The sequence below is a fragment of the Cololabis saira genome, chromosome 21, assembly GCF_033807715.1.
Source record: "Cololabis saira isolate AMF1-May2022 chromosome 21, fColSai1.1, whole genome shotgun sequence".
Taxonomy (NCBI): Eukaryota; Metazoa; Chordata; class Actinopteri; order Beloniformes; family Belonidae; genus Cololabis; species Cololabis saira.
In genome coordinates, this window is record NC_084607.1 from 1,110,001 (window position 1) to 1,132,891 (window position 22,891).

Consider the following 22,891-nt stretch of genomic DNA (forward strand, 5'->3'; position numbering starts at 1 on the left):
CTAGCTCTGTGGAAGTCGTGCAGCCAAGGGACCAAAAGATCCTAGCAAAGGGCCTTCTGCATTGCAACATAGTCAAAAATCAGTCTCCCAGCTCAAAGCGTTAGTGAATTATTCAAAAAACACACAAAAAAGGCCAGAAAAAGGCACCACACACAGTGACCTTTGGCACTTCCGGAGGTCGCACGGATCTGGACCTCGGCACAGTGGATGAGAGTCACCTCCTGATACAGAGTCTAGAATTTCAGCCTCCTAGCTCAAAGCGTTAGTGAACTGTGCAAAAATAGACACGAAATAGGCCTCATAACAATACATAACAAACCTCCTGTGCCTACTGAGAATTAATAACATGTCATAATCGAAGGAGAACTAATTAAAACGGATGTCCTTAACATGAACCTATTGTATTATTAAATTATCAAGGACATTTTTGTGTTTAGAAATGTTAAAGATATTAAAAGAAAACCATAACACAATGGGGGGAAAAAACTGTGGCGAACAAGTCGTGCCCAGAGCGTGTCTCGAACCACAGTCTCCCAGACCACAGTCAACTGCACTAACCAGTCTCCCAGACCACAGTCAACTGCACTAACCAGTCTCCCAGACCACAGTCAACTGCACTAACCAGTCTCCCAGACCACAGTCAACTGCACTAACCAGTCTCCCAGACCACAGTCAACTGCACTAACCAGTCTCCCAGACCACAGTCAACTGCACTAACCAGTCGGCCAAATGCTGATGTGTTGCCCAGGAGGGCAAGGCCTTATCTTATCCGTGGTCGTTAGACTATGTTCCAAAAAGTATTGTTTTTAATGGACAAATCCGGCATATTACGTTGAATTCTATTGTTCAGGTTTTAAAATTCTAGCTAAATACATAAAAAAGGGAGGTGAGGTGTGAGCTTCATAACAAAACTTCTGTGCCTACTGAGCATTAATAACATGGGGTTAGCCATAGAAAGGGGCGATAACAGCCTCCTGCGCCTACTAGTAGGTAGAGTAGGGCCCTACTGGCCCATATCTATGGGATGATTGTTATCGTTTTGTCCTTCATTCAATAATATGACAGCAGTCAAATCGGGTGACGGATCCCATTGACTTCACATAGTACTATATCTGTGGTGCTCCCATTAAAACCTCAATAAAACACTGCTAAAACAGCGTTAAAAACATCATCACATGGGCGATGGCACAACATTAGCATATCATTCAGACTAAAATTGTGTAAAAATGTGTGTTGTTTATAGTTTAAAGAGCTGCAGTGACCTCTATGTTGGTCAGAAATATTCACATCTTAGCTTGAATGAATGATTACATGGTCCCTTTTAAAATGATACCAAAGAAGAATAGTGAAACATTGACAGATTTCCTGTACATGAGTCTAAACCAGGACATGCAGCAGCAGCTAAAGTGTAATTTTCTGGAGGGGGTGGTAACTATGATCCAGCTGCCTCTCTGGTATGATATTTTGGTTATCATACCCAAATATCATCTACAGACATAGATGTTTTCAAAGATTATAAGCAAGTTTTGTCACTTTGAGTGTTGCTGGTATCTGGTCTGGAACATGGACTAACTGGAGGACTGGAATTACTCTAGTCTTGTTCTGTCACTGGTTTCCACCAACAGGAGGTTGTTTTTAGTTTTGTTGATAAGGAAGTAAATACTTGACACGCCTCAGCTGCGTCTCAAACACTGATACAAATATCTTGCTTGATCTACTTAAAAAAGATAAGTCAACTTTTTGCATGAGATTATTATGTAGATCAAGAAAGACTAGTCTTTGTATAAACTACTTAATTTAATGTATGTAAATAATACATTTTGCAAGTACAGTCAACTTAATTGTGTTAAGTTTGTTTATCAAAATTAAGTTGACTTTACTTGCAAATTAATTTTGTACATACTAAAAATTAAGTAGTTTATACAAAGACTAGTCAGTCTTGATCTACACAAAAATCTCACGCGAAAAAGTTGCCTTAATTATTTTAAAGTAGATCAAGCCAGATATTTTTTACTTTGGTTTCTACTTAAACAAATAAAGCATGTTTCATCTAAACGTTGGTCAATCTGCCCAATAGATTAAGATTGTTAAAGGAAAAGTAAATACAACAAGATCATTGCTTGTTGTTTGTGTGTAAATGAAAAGATTACTGGGATTTACATAAATACTGCTGGTTAAGGAAAAAATGCACAATGTCTTGTTTTTTGAACAAATGCAGATTAAGTTCAAAACTAGATGTTTTGATGTAAAACAACAAAGTTCATTTTGAATTGTTAATATCACAGATTTAAATATGTTATATTTACATGATTAGATTTATGTTTTTCAGTGCAGAGGCTGTGTTTTAGTTTGATAAGGAAGTGCATACCTGACACGCCTCAGCTGCGTCTCAAACACCCAAACACATTTAGTTCTGCTGTTTCTACCTGAGGATTCCCAGGTGAAAGAACGTGTCCTGATCCGTCAACACCTTCTCCCGTCAGCAGGTTCACCAGCAGAACCAGACGGACCAGTTCAACCCGGTCACAAGAAGCTTCTTCTGACCGGAAGAAGCTTCATTGTTAATTGTTAATATCACAGATTTAAATATGTTATATTTACATGATTAGATTTATGTTTTTCAGGGTGGGATCCTTTTGAGACAATTGTGAAAAACTGTCTGGTGAGAAGAAGCTGCTCAGTCTCAACTGGAGACAAACGACCCACAATCCTTCACCAGGCACCCTGGGAACATGTAAGTATCCGAGAATAAGAGGATGAAACAGATGAGGATAAAGTCTTGGGTTAGCACTCTTTCATTTTGCTAGGTTGCTTAGAAACATGCTGCATAAATGTTACTATTATTTTAGGAGGTTGTAGACATATTTCACCAGTCACACTGAGCGTTAAGTTATCAAAACACAACAATTAAACACTAAAACTCTTTAAAATACACATTTATATTTAGAGATGTGTCATCCAGGACTGAGCTCAAACTTTAGAGAGAAGCTGCTGCCTTTTCATCACTACATTATTTATTTATGAAAAAACTACTTACACCTGCATCAAAAAATGAAGATGGAGCAGCTGGTTGTTCATCTACCATGACGTGTGTTTCTCTGCAGATGAAGGTAGAAGGTGTGTGAGCTGATGTGAATCCAGCAGCATGGATCAGTGTGAGGACAGAGAGGAGGGAGTCCTTCCCTCCAAAACCTCCCCGAGGGGAAAAAAAAGAGTTGGAGAGAGTCGGAGAGAAAAAAGGAGGTGAGATGATCAACTCTAACTGTCCATGACTCTTCTGCACGTCAGAGTTGAGCCCTCACGTCACCAAACACCTTTATTACAGGAAACAACGTCATCTTGGACCTGGACCTGAACCAGGACCTGGACCTGGATCTGAAACTGAACCTGAACCAGGACCTGGACCTGGATCGGAAACTGAACCTGATCCCACCTGTGTGTCCTTGAAGAGTGATGCATCAAAGGATTTCATTATTCATTTTAAAGATACCCGACATTCTCCCTCAGAGAGGTGAGTTTTACATAAATATTTCTGAAAATCGTAACAAAGACTGAATAGTTTTTTTCGTAACATGATTATTTTAGTTTTAGAAATATGTATCTTGATCATTTTCAGTTCATTTTTATCTATAAAGTATCTATTACAATACAAGTTGTGTCTAGGATCTTTATAGAGACCAGAACATGACCTCACATCACCAAACACCTTTATTACAGGACACAACCTGGACCTGGACCTGAACCTGGACCTGGACCTGGATCTGGTCCTGGACCTGGACCTGGACCTGGACCTGGACCTGGACCTGGATCTGGTCCTGGACCTGGACCTGGACCTGGACCTGGACCTGGACCTGGATCTGGTCCTGGTCCCAGCTGTGTGTCCTTGAAGAGTGATGCATCAAAGGATTTATTTTTCACTTTTAAAGAGTCTCCTGGTTTTCCTTCAGTGGGGTCAGTTGTTTCTAAATGTTGTTTCTGAAAAATGTAACTGAGACTGAAACGTTTCCATGGTAACATGTTTAAAGTGAACATTTCTCTGTTTTGCTGCCGTTGTTAGACGGTTGTTGATGTTTCCAGAAACACAGCAGACTATAAAGGGGGTGTAAAAAAAAAAGTAGTCTGGTTTTTGAATTCAAGTGGAATAATTGAAAAATCTATCATACAAGGGTGAACCATTATTCAGGTGCTCAAGGTACACAGAATATTGGGAGTCTCATATCCCTGAATATATGAATTTGAGAGGACTTGTATAACTGGACATAAATAACCAAAAGAAATTAGTTTGATATTAAGAAATGTGCAATAAAAACAGGAATAAAATATTCAAACTGGGAAGATACAGTTTTATAAATTGTTATATTGTAAAACTGTTCAATAAAACTGGAAAATTATGTTTTTATTGTAAAATGCTCAAACCAGAATAAATTCAATTAAAGTTGACAAATACATAGTTAAAAGTTTTATTGTAAAAAATGCACAACCCGGAATAAAATGTTCAATAAAATGGGGAATATAAAGTTTTATAAATGTCTATTATAAAAAATGTACACTAAAAAGTGGAAAAATACAAATAGTTTTAGTCTTATTGTAAATAAAAAATGTACGACCCGGAATAAAATGTGCGGAGGTGGTGGGGGAGAGGAGGATGGTGGCAAAGCTGTCCTCCATCATGGACAATGTCTCCCACCCCCTTCATGAGACTGTTAAGTGACCGGCTTCGTCACCCACGATGCACCACCGAGAGGCATCGCAGGTCCTTCCTCCCCGCTGCCCCACTGAGGGAGAAAATAAAGGATATCTTATCTTAAAATATTCAATAAAATTGGGAATATAAAGTGTTGTAAATGTCTATCATAAATATGTATACTAAAAAGTGGAGAAATACAAATAGTTTTATAAATTGTTATAGTATATATAAATATATATATAAAAATGTTCAATGAAACTGGAAAAGTGTGGTTTTATGGTAAAATGCTCAAACCAGAATAAATTCAATTAAAAGTTATATAAATACATAGTTTTATAAAATAGTTTTATTGTAAAAAAATGTACAACCCAGAATAAAATGTTCAATAAAACAGGGGATATAAAGTTATGTACACTAAAGTGCAAAGATACAACTAGTTTTTTTATAAATAGTCTTATTGTAAAACAAAATGCACAACCCAGAATAAAATGTTCAATAAAACAGGGGATATAAAGTTAGTTTTATAAATATGTCTATTATAAAAAATGTACCCCAAAAACAGGAAAAATAAAAAATAGTATTTACAAAACGTATAGAAATGTGCAATAAAAATTTTCAATAAAAAACTGGAAAAAATGCAAACAAAGAACTGGAAAAATAAAAAATAGTATTTCTAAAACGTATAAAAATGTGCAATAATAAATGTTCAATAAAAAACTGGAAAAAATGTAAACAAAAAACTGGAAAAATAAAAAATAGTATTTATAAAACGTATAAAAATGTGCAATAAAAATTTTCAATAAAAAACTGGAAAAAATGCAAACAAAAAACTGGAAAAATAAAAAATAGTATTTCTAAAACGTATAAAAATGTGCAATAATAAATGTTCAATAAAAAACTGGAAAAAATGTAAACAAAAAACTGGAAAAATAAAAAATAGTATTTATAAAACGTTTAAAAATGTGCAATAAAAAATGTTCAATACCAAACTGGATAAAATGTAAACAAAAAACTGGACTCCACAAATGGTCAATGGCATGTTTCAGTTGCCATTACGTTGCCCAGTCAACGCCGTGGCAAGCCGGTCCAGCGCAGCAAGAAAACCTTGGTTGAATCGTTCGTTCTGCTGGATCTGCACATCCTGTAGTTCTCGCTGTAATGCCGCTTGGTGCTCCCTGGCCTCACGGGCATCAGCGAGAAGCATCCCGATATGCCTCTCCCGCTGGGCTTGCAGGACCTGGTCATTCCGGCTGCACTCTCGGAGGGCCTCAACCAGCTCTGACGTGTGGGAGGTCCTTTTTCTTTTACCTAATCAAAAATACAATTGGAGAAGCAAAAACACAGTTTACCAAAAGCAAGAAAGAAAAATGAACAGCTGTGTGTCCTGCTCTGAACATAACGAAATATATCCTTGAGAATTACAAGTCAGAACAGACAGGGAGATGATTGATATGCCTTGTACTATAATATGGTGGAAGTCTTACCAGCCATTACACGCGGTCGACAAACGACCTGTGATGGTGTTGGGGAAGTCGGGCGTGTTGGTGTAGAAGCACAGGAGGCCGAGGGGGTGAAAGACAGCGAAGCTGCAGGACACGCTTCGCTCTGGGAGATGTCTAAAAAAAAAAAAGAAACAATTATATGTACACGAATATTATAACCCAAAACACACCGTCCCATATACAAACAACACGCTTAGCGTGGTTACATCGAAGGATTTTTCAAATGATTCAAAGGAAAAACTGGCGTGGCCACATGTTACCTAACTGGCTTATTGTCTCACAACAATGCAACAAAGGCCCCAAAACACACCGTCCCATATACAAACAACACGCTTAGCGTGGTTACATCGAAGGATTTTTCAAATGATTCAAAGGAAAAACTGGCGTGGCCACATGTTACCTAACTGGCTTATTGTCTCACAACAATGCAACAAAGGCCCCAAAACACACCGTCCCATATACAAACAACACGACGAGCGTGGTTACATCGAAGGATTATTCAAATGATTCAAAGGGAAAACTCACCGTCCTCGTTTAAAGTCTCCAGGAAGACCGTAGCCGAGTCCAGACCGCTCTCTCTCCCGTTGCTCGACGGTAGCTGCCCATAGATGTCGTCCATCTGGCTCAGCCACTTCCAGTTTTTCCTGGAAGCCCCACTACGGCTATTGTGGTCCTTCACCGCACGATAGTCGCTTTTTAGCTTCTTCAGTTTGTCACAGCACTGCTGAAGAGTTCTGGTGTAGCCGCGTTCAGACATCAACTGAGAAAGCTGGAGATACACTTTCTCGTTTCTCGTGGCCCCGTCCAGCTCTCTCTGGATCCTATCCTCCGCCACCAGGTTTAAAAAGGTCTCCACCTCGGAGTTTGACCACGGAACAGATTTCTGAGCTGCCATTGTTGTTGTGTTTTCGAACAGAAAGGAAGTAGAACCCGCGGGTCGCTCTTTATGAGGCCACATCCTGACTCAGACATCTGGCATCTGATTGGCCAACCCCCCGACCAATCAGAGGCGTGGAGGGTGGTGACGGCCCCGCCCCCCGACCAATTGGTGGCGAGGAGGGTGGTGACCTCAGAAATAGTCCCGGCTCAGCCCGCATAGAACCTCGCTCGAATGGTTACAGAAAAATGTACCGGCTTGGAGCGGCTCTACCCGTCTCAGCCCTAATGCAAAAGCGCAAAACGGGTAGAACCGAGCTGAGGTGGTACTAGTGCAAAAGGGCCATATAAAGCAGGGGCATCTTTCTGCTGTGGTTGCAACATCATTTAGGGAGGAAGTTCTCCTCAGGTGGATGGTGTTGCTGGATGCAGGAGGACAGATGGTTCCTGGAACCATGTGAACATGGATCTGTTGAGAAGCTGGTCTTTGTGGACACTTGCTGGACCTTCTTGTACCACCAGATTGAGAGCTGGTACTGGGAGTAAGACGTGGGCATTCTCAGTCTCAGGAGGACTGGGAACCTTTAACATGACAGGAAGTCCTCTGCTGGACTGTCCTCATCCAAACATGACTCCATGGACCTTCAGACATCATGTGACCTAGTGGGGTCCTAAAGGGTTGTCACAGCCAGGGGTGGAATTGGGGATAAGCTCCCTCTTCCTATAAAATGCTCCCATGGCATGCTAAACCAGATAGCCTCTGACAATCTAGTCCCACTCCTGGCCTTCTCGTGTGGCTTAGATTTTAAGTCCGGCGGACCTGTTTTCAACTGACAAGATGGGGACGAAAGGCGAGATACTGGCGCCTAAACCAGTTGCTTCGGGTAGATGGGGCTCGTTAGCGTTGGATGGCAGTCCATCTAGGGGAAGGTTCACTCTGATTTCAAAACCTTGGTAGTAAACCCGAATAAAAATCTGGTCCCATGGTCCTTGACAAGACACAAACTGGAACCACAGACATCGGCAGCAGGATGTCTGTCAGTGGAGGCAGCAGAAGAGCTCTCAATAGGGCCAATGACGCCTCCACAAGACGGGGTGCGGTATAGCTTCTTGTAAGCAAACAGACGGCGTCAACCAGCAAGTCAGCTGCTACTGCAGGGCGATCTCTTCATCTGCACTGTCCGTTGCATTCTTTTGTACCACAGTGCATATGATGTCGAGAACCAGAGAGGCAGTCTGGTGGGGGCACGACACCAACTGGCTTATGTATAGTGCAAGGCGTTTGTGTTGGAAGTGGAAAAGCCCTGTGGCGATGGAGTGACTATGACGGTGGCAGGCTTGAGAGGCTGGAAGCTGCTAGTAGGAGCTCTGCACACAGGCGACTCGCATCTGATGGTCGCAGCTGATCTGAATCTGAGCCCAGTAGGCTTTTTAGGATTTTTATCATTTTTATGCAGATTGTGAGGTTAATCGACGTTTTTGAATTAGTTTTGTGCTTATGAAACCATTAGAATCAGAATCAAGTCAAGTCAGAGAGCTGACTGTGTTTTAGACATGCTTATCACATGTTACCAGTTACAACAGCCACCCTAAACTACTCAGGGGTTTGGGCTGGTCCACAACAGTCTCATAGTCAGTTGAACAATTCTGTTGGAAAACCCCCAACAGAAAGGATGTCTGTTTGCTCTGCATAACATAGATTAGTTGTTCTTCAACTGAAATGTCCTGTTTATCTGTTTGTTTCCTCCCATTGTCCATCCACTGTCCACGATTGGTTGTCTTAACATAGCCGACGCCTGTCAGTTTTTCAATAAATACCTCCTGCAAAGAAGGAGCCAGCAAGCATTTCGTTGAGAGCCAGAGAGCCATGTTGCTCTGCAAGCTCCGACTTTGCTTCCCTTCTGCGCAGAAGGCCTGAAAAATCATTTCTAACAGTCTCTGTGTCTTTCCTAAGTTATTAATTTATGTATGTTGATTTAGGAACCTAACACAGATGACAGTCAGATTTATGTCCCTCTTAAGAAGAAAGACAATTACTCAATTACTGCCGTAGTTAGGTGTCTTGATGACATAAAGGCCTGGATATCTCTGAACTTTTTTAACTTTTTAAAGACTGAAGTGATGGTTTTTGGTGGCACCACTGGAACACCCCTTCCAGATCTGGGGCCCTTGGCCCAGCATGTAAAGCCAACCATCACCAACCTAGGGGTCAAAGTGGATGCAGCTCTAAAGCTTGACAGCCAGATCAGGGCGGTTGTCAAATCTAGTTTTTATCATTTGCGGCAGCTGGCTAAAATAAAGCCAATTCTTTCAAGACAGCAGCTTGAGATAGTAATACATGCCTTTGTCACCACTAGGCTGGACTACTGCAACGCCCTTTATTTGGGGGTTAGTGCTTCTTCCGTCTCCCGTCTCCAGATGGTCCAAAATGCTGCAGCACGTCTTTTAACTGGCACTCGCAAATATGAGCACATTTCCACCATTTTAGCTTCCCTCCACTGGCTGCCCATACAGTCTCGGATTAATTTTAAAATTATTTTATTTGCTTTTTTTAGCTTGAATGGTCTTGCCCCGCCGTACCTCTCTGAGCTCCTACACCCTTATTCACCCTGTCGCTCTCTCAGGTCAGCGGATCAGCTGCTCCTGAGAGAGCCTAAAACTAATAGAAAGCTCATAGGGGACCGCACCTTTGCTGTTGCAGCTCCAAAACTTTGGAACAACCTGCCTCAGCAAATAAAATAGGCCTCCTCTCTGTCTGTTTTTAAATCTCTTCTTAAAACCCACCTTTTCTCCTTGGCTTTTAACACTTAGCAAGACAGTTGAGTTTATGTTATCCTTTTATTATTATTTTATTCTTTTATCTTCTATTTTATCCTCTTTATTTACTTAACTTATGATGATTGTTTTATCTATGTGCCCTGTGCTTTATGGTGTGTTGTCTTCCATTTGCCCGTCCAGCACTTTGGACCATGTTGGTGTTTTTAAAGTGCCTTATAAATAAAGTTGACTTGACTTGACTTAAGGCAGCAATGCGAGTGACCGGGCAGCCCTATTTAGGGATAGCACTGCCCGCGCTTCTGCAGATCCTTAGCCGGTCTGCAGGCCCACATGAGAGCCTGCCAGAGGAGGCACTCAACTTGAACATTAACAGTTAACGTCGGCCACGACGAACTGCCATTATATTATTATGTGACCTAGTTCTCCATGATTCCTCCACAGAGAGGACCAGCAGATCTCAGAGTCCCCCAGTGGTCCATCTGTCCAGCAGCATCAGACCCAGCTGGACTCCGTCTTTCAGGTCTGTCCATGAACAACAACTGTCTCCAACTGTTGTCCTGATGTTTGTCTCCATGCTGGTCTCTGGAGACCAGTGGACTGTCAGTCTGTCCATCATGGACCTGATGTTTGTCTCCATGCTGGTCTCTGGAGACCAGTGGACTGTCAGTCTGTCCATCATGGACCTGATGTTTGTCTCCATGCTGGTCTCTGGAGACCAGTGGACTGTCAGTCTGTCCATCATGGACCTGATGTTTGTCTCCATGCTGGTCTCTGGAGACCAGTGGACTGTCAGTCTGTCCATCATGGACCTGATGTTTGTCTCCATTATTTCAGTCTGGTTGTGTCCTTCATGTGGTCTTCTGTCCCAGCTGCTGGAGGACGACGTCGTCATGTTTGTGAAGGACGAGCTGAAGAAGATCCTGAAGGTTCTGAGTCCAGATTACCCAGAATCCTCAGAGAGTCTGGAGGAGGAAGAAGATGAAGAGCAGAAGAGCATCAGAGAGACATTCATGAAGATCACAGTGAAGTTCTTGAGGAGGAGGAAGCAGGAGAAGCTGGCCGACCTCCTGCAGAGCGGTAAGACGTTTCTCTGAACATCTGAGCTGCTGGATAAACCACACCCAATGTCTCAGTAGATGACCAACATTCACAGATCAGACACAACATTAAACCCACTGGAAGGTGGAGGAACTCAATTTAAGAATGTATTAATATTATTACTATACAAAGATGGCTATTATTATTTTATTATTATTATTATTAATAACAATAATAATAATAATAATAATAATAATAATAATAATGTATTATTATTATTATTCCCTCTCTTTTGTTCCCTCTATTGTTCCCTCTCTCCGGGCCCGTCTCCGGTCCCCCCCGCTGCCTCCGCGGCGGGGCGCCCCTCTGGTCCTGGAGGGCCACTTTCGTGGGGGCGGGTGCGTCTGCCCGCGTCGGCGGCCGGGGCGGCTCTGTCTCTCCGGGCAGGCTGACCCCTCGCCGGGTGAGGGTCGTTGGCCTGGAGGGTGAGGGCCTCCTGGCCACGTGTCCGGCCCGGACCGGGTGGCCGGGGATTTCCTAGGTAGGGATCCCTGGCTGCCTCTTCCCGTAGTTGCGGGAACAACGGGTCTCCTCGGCTGCCATTGGGGGGGCCCGCGGGCGGTGGGTTTCCTCCCGCCCTCTTCTCCCCTCTGTGAGGTTGCTGCCCAGACAGCAAAATGTATTTGGCCCAGATTTGGGCCAGGTCTTGGTTAGCATTTGGCGCAGGTCCGCTAAACGGGTTTGGGCCGGTCTCTTTTTTTCCAACGGCCCAATACCAGAACAGGTCAGGATTACGGAACAGGAACCGATCTGGGCCAGAGCTGGCCCAATACAGTTATTAATGCCACTATGGGCCTGATTTACTAAAGGTTTGCGTGTGTTAAAACGTGTGCAAACTTGACAGCACCCGCAAACCAAAATGCCAGCTGATCTACTAACAGCGTGCAAAGAGGATTGCGTCTCTCAAATGCGCTAAATAGCACACGCATTTAGTACTTTTGCCCTGATGAATAATCAATATGGGGCGTACCCACCAGAACGCGCTAAATACTGGGAGGGGAAGATGCAAATATCTCCATTTACCACGCGCAATGAGATTTACCAAGCCTGAAAATTTTTGCGCGTATTGTGATTGCGTCTGTATTTAATACGTTCGAAAGGAAGGTGCTAATCTGCACAGCATTACTATTGTGGTGAGGATTCTCCACATGCAAAAGGAGAAATATTTTATTTGAATGTTAAATCGAGTATTATTCAGCAAAAGGTTGCCACAGGAGGCATATTCATTTTTTTTATTTGTGACAATAAATAAATCACGTGTTTTCATGGAGAAAAAAGTGTTTCTTATTGTGCGCCAATGACGTGATCTACTAGTTTGCATTATTCGTTTTACAATTTAGATATATACTGCATGGGATTTGGACTCAGAATAATGGCTATAATTGCCACGGCATGCCACGGTCAGCTGGAGACAATTGTCTCGAGCTGACCGGAGCATCAAGACTGGAGAGATGATTAAAAATGATGTCCGAGCTGTCATGTTAGTCTATGTCCAAAATAACACTGAAAAGCTTGTCTGATTACGCTTTTAGTTGTCATCCATCCATTCAATACACGTAACTGACATTGATGTATTCACAGTGATTCATTATCAGCTGTAAATACTTGTGTACAGCCATTATTCTGAGTCCAAATCCCATGCAGAATATATCTAAATTGAGTATTCCAAAACTAATAATGCAAACTACAGATCACGTCATTGGCACGCCAGAATTCAGCTTTGCCACCGAGGTGGCAAAGCGCTCTCTGCTCTGTGCGCTCCGTGCGCTGTTCTGAACACTTCTCTTCTCTTCTTGCCATATGATGGTCCCGTCTGTCACACATTTACTGTCAGTGTTTGCTATATAATATATAATATTTGCAATATACTGTGGACATCTGAATAAAAACTTAACTCATAAATAGATTGAATCAAAGCGCTCTCCAGCTCTGTGTCTGATTGTCTTTTTCTCCTCAGATCATGCCGAGCACCGCCGGGTTACGTAAACCCGACCAATTCAATATTAAAATCAAATTCAGTCCTGGGTCCCGTTTTTCTATTTCGTATTCCGTGCCTAAAATTGAAATATGAAAAAACAGACGTTTTTCCATTTTTTGTGTTACCAACTGCATTTATTCTATCGCAGGTTTTCTCCGATATTGCGTTTCTTTTGGTAATGTTTAAATTTCTTTGCTGTAGTTCATGAATGTGTTTATTTGCATCTTCCACTAATATCTCTAACTCCAACTCGTCAAATTTCATTTTGCGCTTGTGACTGTGCTTTCCATCCTCTCCATGGCGTAGACTTTGCGCTCGCAAACCTTAAGACATGCAACACCTCATTTAAATACTGCGGTTTGCAGCTGTTATCAATTGCGCAAGCATTCTTAGTTGATCACCCGCAAACCACACGCAAACAGCACGCGCAAACTTTTTCAGTGCACACGCAATTTAGTACTCTTTATTTAGGATCTTAGTAAATCGGGCCCTATGTGTGGTGCGGATCTGGCCCAGATCTGTTCCTGATCCGTAACAAATCTGGGGCTCATGTGGCCCTGGTCTGTGAATCATATTTAGGCTATCAGACAATTAAGACCCACACAAATAGGCTACCCACACAATTTGTCACAAATATTTGTTGGTTATTTAAAAAGGCAAACAAAGCACTATGTGTGTCATGTAACTGGCGCTCATTTTGTTACAGATAAAAACATGTCTTAAAATTGATTCAAAAAACAAAACTTAGACTTTAGAATAGAATAGTAGACTTTATTAATCTCCCAGAGGAGAAATTCAGTCGTGCAGCAGCCAAAACACAAAAAAAAAAGTAGTAAACACAAAATAAACGGATAATATTTACAAGATATTTACAAAAATATGTGAGGTATTAGTGGGTTGAAAGTTTTATTTTTTATTTTTTCCAGTTGGTGGGTGCGTTGGTGTGTGCGTGCATGCCGTCTGTTGCTGGGGGCTGCATGCGTGCACGGCGGCCACCCCCACGGTCGCACGCCAGGTTGAACCACCGAATAGTGAACTGATTTATTTCAGTATCCGTGGCCTTCTCGCCCATCCGGTTCTTCCTCACTGATCCTGTAAGACATACAAAAAGCACAAAAAGCAAATGAACAAAGAGTAGCCTAAATAGCCTATTAGATTGAATGATATTCAATTAGCCAATTGACAACATGACATTTACAACGCTTGCACAAATAAATAATAATGAATATGTGACTAAAGTGGTGTGAGGAAAGACCATACGTGTAGCCGCAGGCCTGGATGGGCTTTATTTGTATGTATGTCACTTTGGATAAAAGCTTCTGCCAAAAACAGACATAGACATTCAACCATTTCTAGCTACTCCAATGGTAAAGACAGTGAAAGGAATCTATAGCTAATACTTACGAGCCAGAATGCCCCTGGTCGCCATCTCACTGAACTTCCTCTTATTGTTCACCCCTTTCCAATTGATGGACTTGGCTACACTGTCAGAGAACACGTGTGCCAAGATGTTGAAAGTTAGGTGCTTTGTGTCCCTCCCACCAATAGAGGCCAGCATTGCCACCTGTGGAAACAAGAGATTAAATAAGCAAGAAGAGATTGATAGGCTAAATGATGGAGAGGTAGAAGTAATTGTGACAGTTAAAGGAAGGGGTGATATTTCTCAGGAATGCTACAAGAGCTTTCGTTTGACTACACATAACCTTAATACTGGATTTGAGCAATGAGAACTGTGCTTTTATCAGTACCATAAACACTTGCTGTGAAGAGTGCCAATACTTTTGACCATTGAGTATTCACTACCTGCTGCACTTTAGTGGTATTTTGTGTTGAATTTGGGGAAATCAATTGTTGATTTAGTTGCATTGAGCTATGGAAAATACCCTGGTTTGGTTATTCAATCAAAAAACCTTCAAAAGTGTGTGAGTTTTGCTTAAAAATCAACAAATCCGGAGGGGGTGAAAATACTTTTGACCATGACTATATATGGTTGTTGAATCAGTCTGTTGAATCAAGTGGTGCACGTCATAAATGTATCAGCCATATGCAATGAACCCATACCTAATCTATGAGCAACTTTACAATGTGGAGGGCGGGACATATCTCATGTGATGTGTTACATCCACATGCTTCCAGAAAGTAAATGGTTTATATGGTTGAATCAGAGTTCTCTTAATGGGACAGGATAAAATGTAGGCTATTAGCTGTAAAACTTTACTGCCTAAATCCATAGAATCCCATTGATTCCAAAAGGGAAAATCTACTTTGTGCTGTTTTTTCAAAGAGTTAGTGGACTTGTAATATGCGCATAAATACCATGTGCTGTTTTTTCAAAGTGCTCGCTGGGTTTTTCAGCCAATCTTCAAAGCCCTCAACATCATCAAGAGAGGCTAGAGGAAAAGATATCTCAGCAGGCATCTCCCCAATAGGCTCAGCTGCTGTGTTGGTTCTGGCAATAATCACACTCATCATATTTGACAGCTGATTCATCTGCTGTTTCATGTTCTCCATGAGGGTGAGCATGTGGAGGTCAGCAGCTAAAAACAACAACAGATTTAGAGACACGTTAAGAATTTTCAAAAACCATGACAGTCTCTAGGTATAATGAATGGTATGTGATGATGTGAGGCTATCTTAATTCTAAAAGTCTATGGCAATTTAAACAGCCGTCCAAGTACTTACAGCCCATGTGTGTTAAGGAAGAATATTTAATTCATTTACGATACATTATTCTTTCACAATAAAAATTGGTGTCGTTAAAGGTCAAGGTCATATTATTGGCCCCTTCCCAGAACGGCCCATATTGAGGCCGGGCATAAAAACTTCAGTGGTTCTTTCCAGAGAGTGGCCATCAGAAGACACCCCAGGAGGAGGAGGACGGTTTAGTGACATGTCCGTAAAGGTCGGAGACCGCTGAAACAGCCTATGTGGAGGTGCAGAAAAGGAGGGGGGCCCTGAAGGGGAGAGTGGTGGAGCTATCACTGCAGGGCTGAGTGGTGCAGGTGGAGCAGGTGGAGCTTGGGCAAAGTAGGATGGCCCTGATGCTTGGTTGCTAAAGAATAAACATAAAACGTAAGGGATGGGTTTTAAGGGAGATATTTTAGTGATATTTGTTACCGAAGACTTTAAAAAAAATAAAATAAAAACTAATTTATACAATCGGAAAACCCAAAAATCTTAAATGAACAAATACTGGTTATATGTACCATCTTAATGGGGGTCCTAAAGATGGCTTGTGTTGTGGAGTTGGTGCCTTCTTCGCTGCAGGCTCTAGGTCACTCTCCTCTGTATAACCATAATGGTGGCTAATTTTTAGGAGAGAAACACACTTCACTTAGACTGACACTCTCACACTGAACACACAAAATACATAAATTACATCGCTCGGACGGGCACTTTCACACACTAGCAACTCTTTCACTAACACTAGGCTGTGAAATATATATATATATCCAAATGCTAATTCACTACATGTCTTGTGTAGTATTTCTATGTATATGACATATAAAATCCATTTAAAACATGTCAAATATCATAAACATGATTCTCTCTTACATAGGTTTGCGAGGTCTTTTGCCTCGACCCCCTGCCTCAATTTCCTCTTCAGAATCGAGTTCCGATGTGTCACAGGTCAGTGACTGCTTCATGCCATGCCAGGCTGACATGAAGTCATCTAAAACAACAATTAAATAGGTAAATTAATCTTGACTTGAGATATTATAAAAAAAATTCTCACTGTTGGCTATTGGGAGACACAGTACAAGGTACATATAACAACTAGATGATTCAAAAATGTATACCATAACTCTTCAGGTGTCGAACCGGATGCTTTGTCCAGTCTGGGCCTGGCACCTCAGAGAACTTCACAGCTCTGTTGATCTTCTCATCGCTGGCATATGTTGGCCAGAGACTGTACCCGTTCTTGCACCACAATTTAGGCACCACCGAGACTTCTTTATTTGTGAATTGCACAACACAGAACATTCTTTAAAGAGAGACAGAAAGAAAACCTAGCATTAGACATTTATAGTTCCTATAAAAAGGCATTATCCAGCCCCCCTGAAATAATCATGGTGTCATGAAAGTGTACGTACATGTACATAAAAAAAAATAGGTGAAAAAAATGGATCAAGGTAGTGGGGGTTTGAAATCAGAGTTTTCCTTCTCCTAGGTGAACTACCAACGAAGGCTAATGAGCTCCACCTGCCCAGGGATGCAGTTTAACGTCCTACCCAGGACAAAGACAGCCACTAGTGTCTCACCGAGTGTTGAATAGGTATTGCCACAAAACCTCCCCTATGGGGAAGTAATACGCGTTTATGTGCAACTGCACAAACTTTGGCAAACATATAATGCTCCGATAACAAAGAGACAGAGAAGATATTGAGGAAGTCTGAACTTAATGGATAAGTGAAGAACACAGACTTATTAAAAAACCTTTTATATACAATATATGTTGCATCAGTACACTCAACAATATTGTATACCCTGCAAATGTCTCCAGCAATAGCAAATGTATTATCTCCTGTCAAGATTTTCATGGTCCACTGGTCACCAACTAATTTATTGTACTGCCCTTTCACTCCTCTGGCGGAAAGCTCATTGGGAACTGGTCCAACAAAGTGAGCCTTTTCTAATGAGACAGATTTATTTATTGATACCAGCATGAATCGATTCTGCTCAGACAATCGACGTAACATTTGCGGCAGAGGGCGTTCGGGTTTCCTCACAAGTTTCTTTAACTTTTGAAGGTGGTTTTCGTATGGGAAAGCTGAGATGTTGTCCAGACAACCATGCTGCCTCACATCCTGGGCCAAATGCACCAATGAATGGACGTTGTACAAAAGGGCTTCCTTGCCATATAGTTGGCCAAAATGTGTCACAAACATACGGAGCAGTGTATCAGCATACTGCCAGTGCAGCGAGGACAATGTTGGACTAACTAAAATCGCAATACTGGAAAACAGCAGCATAAAATTTTGATAGATGTTTTTGTCCAAATATGATGGCAGAATGACAGGCCCGATGTATAATAAAAACATTCTAAATTCTGTAGCCTTCCACCTATCAATGTCCCGCAATGTCCTTGGTTTCCTCGCAAATTCCAAAGGAATATAGCTGCGCAACCCTGTTAGGCAGTCAGACATCTGGTTGACAGTGGAGGCAAAGTCAATTCAACTCTCCAACTCTTTCAGCTCAGAAACAAAATCTTCCAAAAAGACTTCAGCTTGCTTTGGTTTCTGTGGTCCACAGAACAAGGCAATAACAACAGGTTCTTTAATTGGAAAACCTAGCAAGCATCCTAAAATTGGCCACACCTGAATCCCACTACTCTTGAATAAGGGCAATCCATCGATGTTAATCTGTAGTTTAAATGTGCAGACATTTTTAAATGACTCAATTGCCTGGTGTAGTTTCTCCTTAAAGGACAGGATGCCAATATAATAATAAAGGCCCTCACATTTTTTCTGAATATTAAATGTGACCTTAGTCTTAAGGAGGGTCCGTGCATCCTTGGGGAGATCCGGGTGATGGAGTCTCAACAGGCCAAGAAGAGCTTTAAGAGCTACCAGGGAGACTCCAAAAGTTAAGGCCCAGCTATGGAGACTTTCACTTAGGTTGCAGGACTGATCTGTCTCATCTGCATCTTGGTCTGAGTCAGACTCCTCCTCAGGCAGATCCATTCCAAAAGACTGCTGGTCAAAACATGATGTGCCCACCACAATGTACTCCTCCATCATCCCTTCATCCACAATCTCCCCCACATCTCTCTGCTGTGAGTGCAATCCAGGCTGTCCTTCCACTATACTGCAACACTGGGAAGCAATGCTTTCGCTGTGCATGTCTCTAATTTGTTGAAGCTGTTGCTCAACACCTCTACGCGCTCTCCATCTAATGGCGGCACCAGAGAGGAATCCTTCTCTTGAATCCATCCTTCGCTAGCTGGTAGAATTTGCAAAACAACAACAAAAGATCCTTAATCCATACAGGTGTGGCGAGACCATGTGTCAAGTGCAAAAGCAGAAAATAACAGAAAACTTACATCGCAGCTTGCAAAGGGGCAGGACCCGGACAAATCCTAAAGGACAGTACAGAGAAATGAGAGATTATTATTAATAAAAGTAAAATAAATACATTCAAAATAAGGTTTTTAAATTAAATAAACTGTAAATAAAATTGAAATAAAGTGCAAATGAAACTATATTTGTGCATAGCAGAACCAGAATAATAAGAAGCTGGGATTCCAGATGTGGATAAATGATCAGGCCAGTGATAGTGTTTCCTCAAACCAGACCTTTTAGTTATCTTTAAATCACATTTTACATCAACACTTCTTTGCAAACTGTTAACAGCAGTACACAAATGGTAAAATACATTCAAACCAAAATATTAATAAAGCTACAAAATAATATAGCCTACAAGCAACAAACAATTTCTTATTAGCTCATTAGCTCATTCAATAAGTCTTGTGAAAATTAACTTTATCTCAGGGAAATTCACCTTTTTAATACAAAAACTGCTACATACATAGTAACTAAACAATTAACATGAACAAATATGGTCTTTGCCTTAACAAAATGTAATAAAATACATTCACTCATGCACAACGCATGTCAGTATTGAGTAATTCCACAAGATGGCGGCAAACGCACGTGTTTACTCTTGAACACAAAGAAAATATACTTTTTAACTAAAACATCACAGAAATATTCTCCTCAAAGCTAAAACATATTAAGAAATTATTGAGTACCAGTTCCACCGTTAAACGAATTTAAAACATACCTGGAAAATAAAGGATCTGCGCTCGCTCTCCCACATTGCTGGGCGCAACAATGGCGGATCCAAGCTCGACTCTGAGCGCAGACGAGGTAAACGATCGCTTATCCTGGCGGATTTAAAACTAATTTGTGCAAAATAAAGGATCTTAAAATAATGAAGGATAAAGCAGCTAGAAGAGTGTCCGAGGTAAAAAGAACGTGCCGCGGCATTTCTCCTGTTTTTCTCCAGCTCCCCCGTCTTCTTCTTCTGGGTTCCCTGAGGAAGAAGTCAGTCAGTAACGGCGCCACCACATGGTCGGGATGCCCAAGTGTGGGCCGCAGCCCTATGGTTAAGAATCACTGGCATAGCACATATACATATAATATATATATATAATTTTTATTTATTTATTTTTTTCATGCACACTGATCATTTTAAGTGAGGTTTTTAATCAAAGAAAACTATTATTTCTGAAAACCTTCGGCCAAAGTGGAGCAAATTCTCTTGTTTATTTTTTCTGAAAGTATCTCTGGGGTAGCCTGGAAATCTATGTCTATGACTGGACTGGAAAAAAATCCCATTTCAAAAGAAGTTTTGTCCCCACAGCCATCATAGCACCGAACAAGAACATGTAGATTTCACTGGTATGTTATCTGTCATGTGTGGGGTCATGTATGGATGTATGCTGGATGCCAGGATTGCATTGTATATATTGTATATATATATATATATATATATATATATATATATATATATATATATATATATATATATATATATATATATGGATTTACCAGTCATTATGTCAAACCGAATTATAAGCCTAATGCAGACTTTGAGATATAAGTATCAAACTGGAGATAAAAAATCAAATGACATCCAGTGATGTCTGAAGCCATTGCCAGTAAAAGAAATTGCGGATTGCGGAGCGGCCCCGGATCAGGCCCAAACCCGCCGCTGGGACTAGTGGCGGGTCCGGTCTGCACATCTGTTCCGGATCAGGTCCGCATCTGCCGGACGGACTGTCACAGTCAGAGCTACAGACAAGTCTGGCGCGGAGCTGGTGCAGATCTGCATAATGAGTGTGACTGCTGAACGAATCTGCTGATTCGAGAACGGATCTGGCCCAGATGTAATTGCTGTCTGGGTTCCGGGTTCTTCATTGTCGGCCTCTGGTCTCGCGGGTGGCGGGGTTGCTCCCCCCGCTATAGATACCCCCACACACACACACACGCACAAACACACACACACACACACACACACACACACACACACACACACACACACACACACACACACACACACACACACACACACACACACACACACACACACACACACACACACATACATAGACCAGCATGGTATTAACCATTAATATGTGTGCAGACAAGGTAAAAAAATAATTTTTAGTTCCAGCAAACACAAGACAAACACTTGTGTGTCTGAATTGAATTGTTGAGGGATCACTTTTCTCGTTCCTCTGATTGATTGGAGGGGTTTTTGGGAGGAAAACGCTTCAATACTCCTCATTGAATGTTGAAATGTTGATTCTTTAGAGGTAGTAGAACTTGTTGTGGGAGGGTTTTAAAGCACTAAGTGTTTTTCTTTATTTCATCTTTATTTAGATACCGTTGATGCCGTTTGTCAATCCAAACTCAAAGTTCAGTTGCAGAAGAAGCACCAGCATGTGTTTGAGGGAATCATTAAAGCAGGAAACCCAACCCTTCTGGAGCAGATCTACACGGAGCTCTACATCACTGAGGGAGGGACCGGAGAGGTCAACAAAGAGCATGAAGTCAGACAGATTGAAGCAGCTTCCAGGAAACCAGACGGAGCAGAAACAGCCATCAGACAGGAAGACATCTTTAAACCCCCACCTGGAACAGATGAACCAATAAGAACGGTGATGACGAAGGGAGTGGCCGGCATCGGGAAAACAGTCCTAACACAGAAGTTCAGTCTGGACTGGGCTGAAGGCAGAACCAACCAGGACATCCAGTTCCTGCTTCCATTCACCTTCAGAGAGCTGAATGTGCTGAGAGAGGAGAAGTTCAGCTTGGTGGAACTAGTTCATCGATTCTTCTCTGAAACCAAAGGAATCTGCAGCTTTGAAGACTTCCAGGTCGCGTTCATCTTTGACGGTCTGGATGAGAGTCGACTTCCTCTGGAGTTCCGCAACAACGAAGTCCTGACTGATGTTACAGAGTCCACCTCAGTGGACGTGCTGCTGACAAACCTCATCAGGGGGAACCTGCTTCCTTCTGCTCGTCTCTGGATCACCACACGACCCGCAGCAGCCGATCAGATCCCTCCTGAGTGTGTCTCCATGGTGACGGAGGTCAGAGGGTTCACTGACCCCCAGAAGGAGGAATACTTCAGGAAGAGGTTCAGGAACAAGAAGCAGAGCAGAAGGATCATCTCCCACATCAAGACATCACGGAGCCTCCACATCATGTGCCACATCCCAGTCTTCTGCTGGATCACTGCTACGGTCCTGGAGAACGTCCTGGAGAACGTCCTGGAAACCAGAGAGGGAGGGGAGCTGCCCAAGACCCTGACTGAGATGTACATCCACTTCCTGGTGGTCCAGGCCAAACTGAAGACGGTCAAGTATGACGGAGGAGCTGAGACGGATCCACACTGGAGTCCAGAGAGCAGGAAGATGGTGGAGTCTCTGGGAAAACTGGCTTTTGAGCAGCTGCAGAAAGGAAACCTGATCTTCTATGAAGCAGACCTGAGAGAGTGTGGCATCGATGTCAGAGAGGCTTCAGTTTACTCAGGAGTGTTCACCCAGATCTTTAGAGAGGAGAGCGGCCTGTACCAGGACCAGGTCTTCTCCTGCTGGAGGATCAACCAACAAATCACCGTTCTTCAACCAGTTTCTATCGGACAGCTGTGGACAAGGCCTTACAGAGTCCAAACGGACACCTGGACTTGTTCCTGCGCTTCCTCCTGGGTCTTTCAGTGGAGACCAATCAGAACCTCTTACGAGGTCTGATGACATCAAACCAAAGAAGTTCACAGAACAATCAGGAAACTATCAAATACATCAAGGAGAAGATCAGTGAGGATCTGTCTGCAGAGAGAAGCATCAACCTGTTCCACTGTCTGAATGAACTGAACGATCGGTCTCTGGTGGAGCAGGTCCAACGGTCCCTGAGGTCTGGACGTCTCTCCACAGATAAACTGTCTCCTGCTCAGTGGTCGGCT

At 42.2% G+C, this 22,891-nt stretch overlaps 2 protein-coding genes across 2 annotated transcripts in view; both read left to right on the plus strand.

Annotated features, from left to right (window-relative positions):
* LOC133422490 (tetra-peptide repeat homeobox protein 1-like) overlaps positions 1–4,299 on the plus strand; it is a 7,451-nt gene extending 3,152 nt beyond the window's left edge. The window contains exons 2-5 of the mRNA XM_061712503.1: positions 2,625–2,734; positions 3,105–3,243; positions 3,326–3,511; positions 3,718–4,299. Coding sequence (XP_061568487.1) covers positions 3,146–3,243; positions 3,326–3,511; positions 3,718–3,979 — 546 coding nt within the window. The 5' untranslated portion in view covers positions 2,625–2,734; positions 3,105–3,145 and the 3' untranslated portion in view covers positions 3,980–4,299. The remainder of the gene's footprint in view (positions 1–2,624; positions 2,735–3,104; positions 3,244–3,325; positions 3,512–3,717) is intronic.
* Positions 4,300–10,325: 6,026 nt separating this feature from the next.
* Positions 10,326–22,813, plus strand: LOC133422065 (protein NLRC3-like). Its single transcript, XM_061711959.1, has 3 exons — positions 10,326–10,363; positions 10,713–10,920; positions 21,307–22,813. Exons 2-3 carry the CDS (start codon positions 10,734–10,736, stop codon positions 22,677–22,679), a joined length of 1,560 nt encoding a protein of 519 aa, XP_061567943.1. The 5' UTR covers positions 10,326–10,363; positions 10,713–10,733; the 3' UTR covers positions 22,680–22,813.
* The last annotated feature ends 78 nt before the right edge of the window (positions 22,814–22,891 follow it).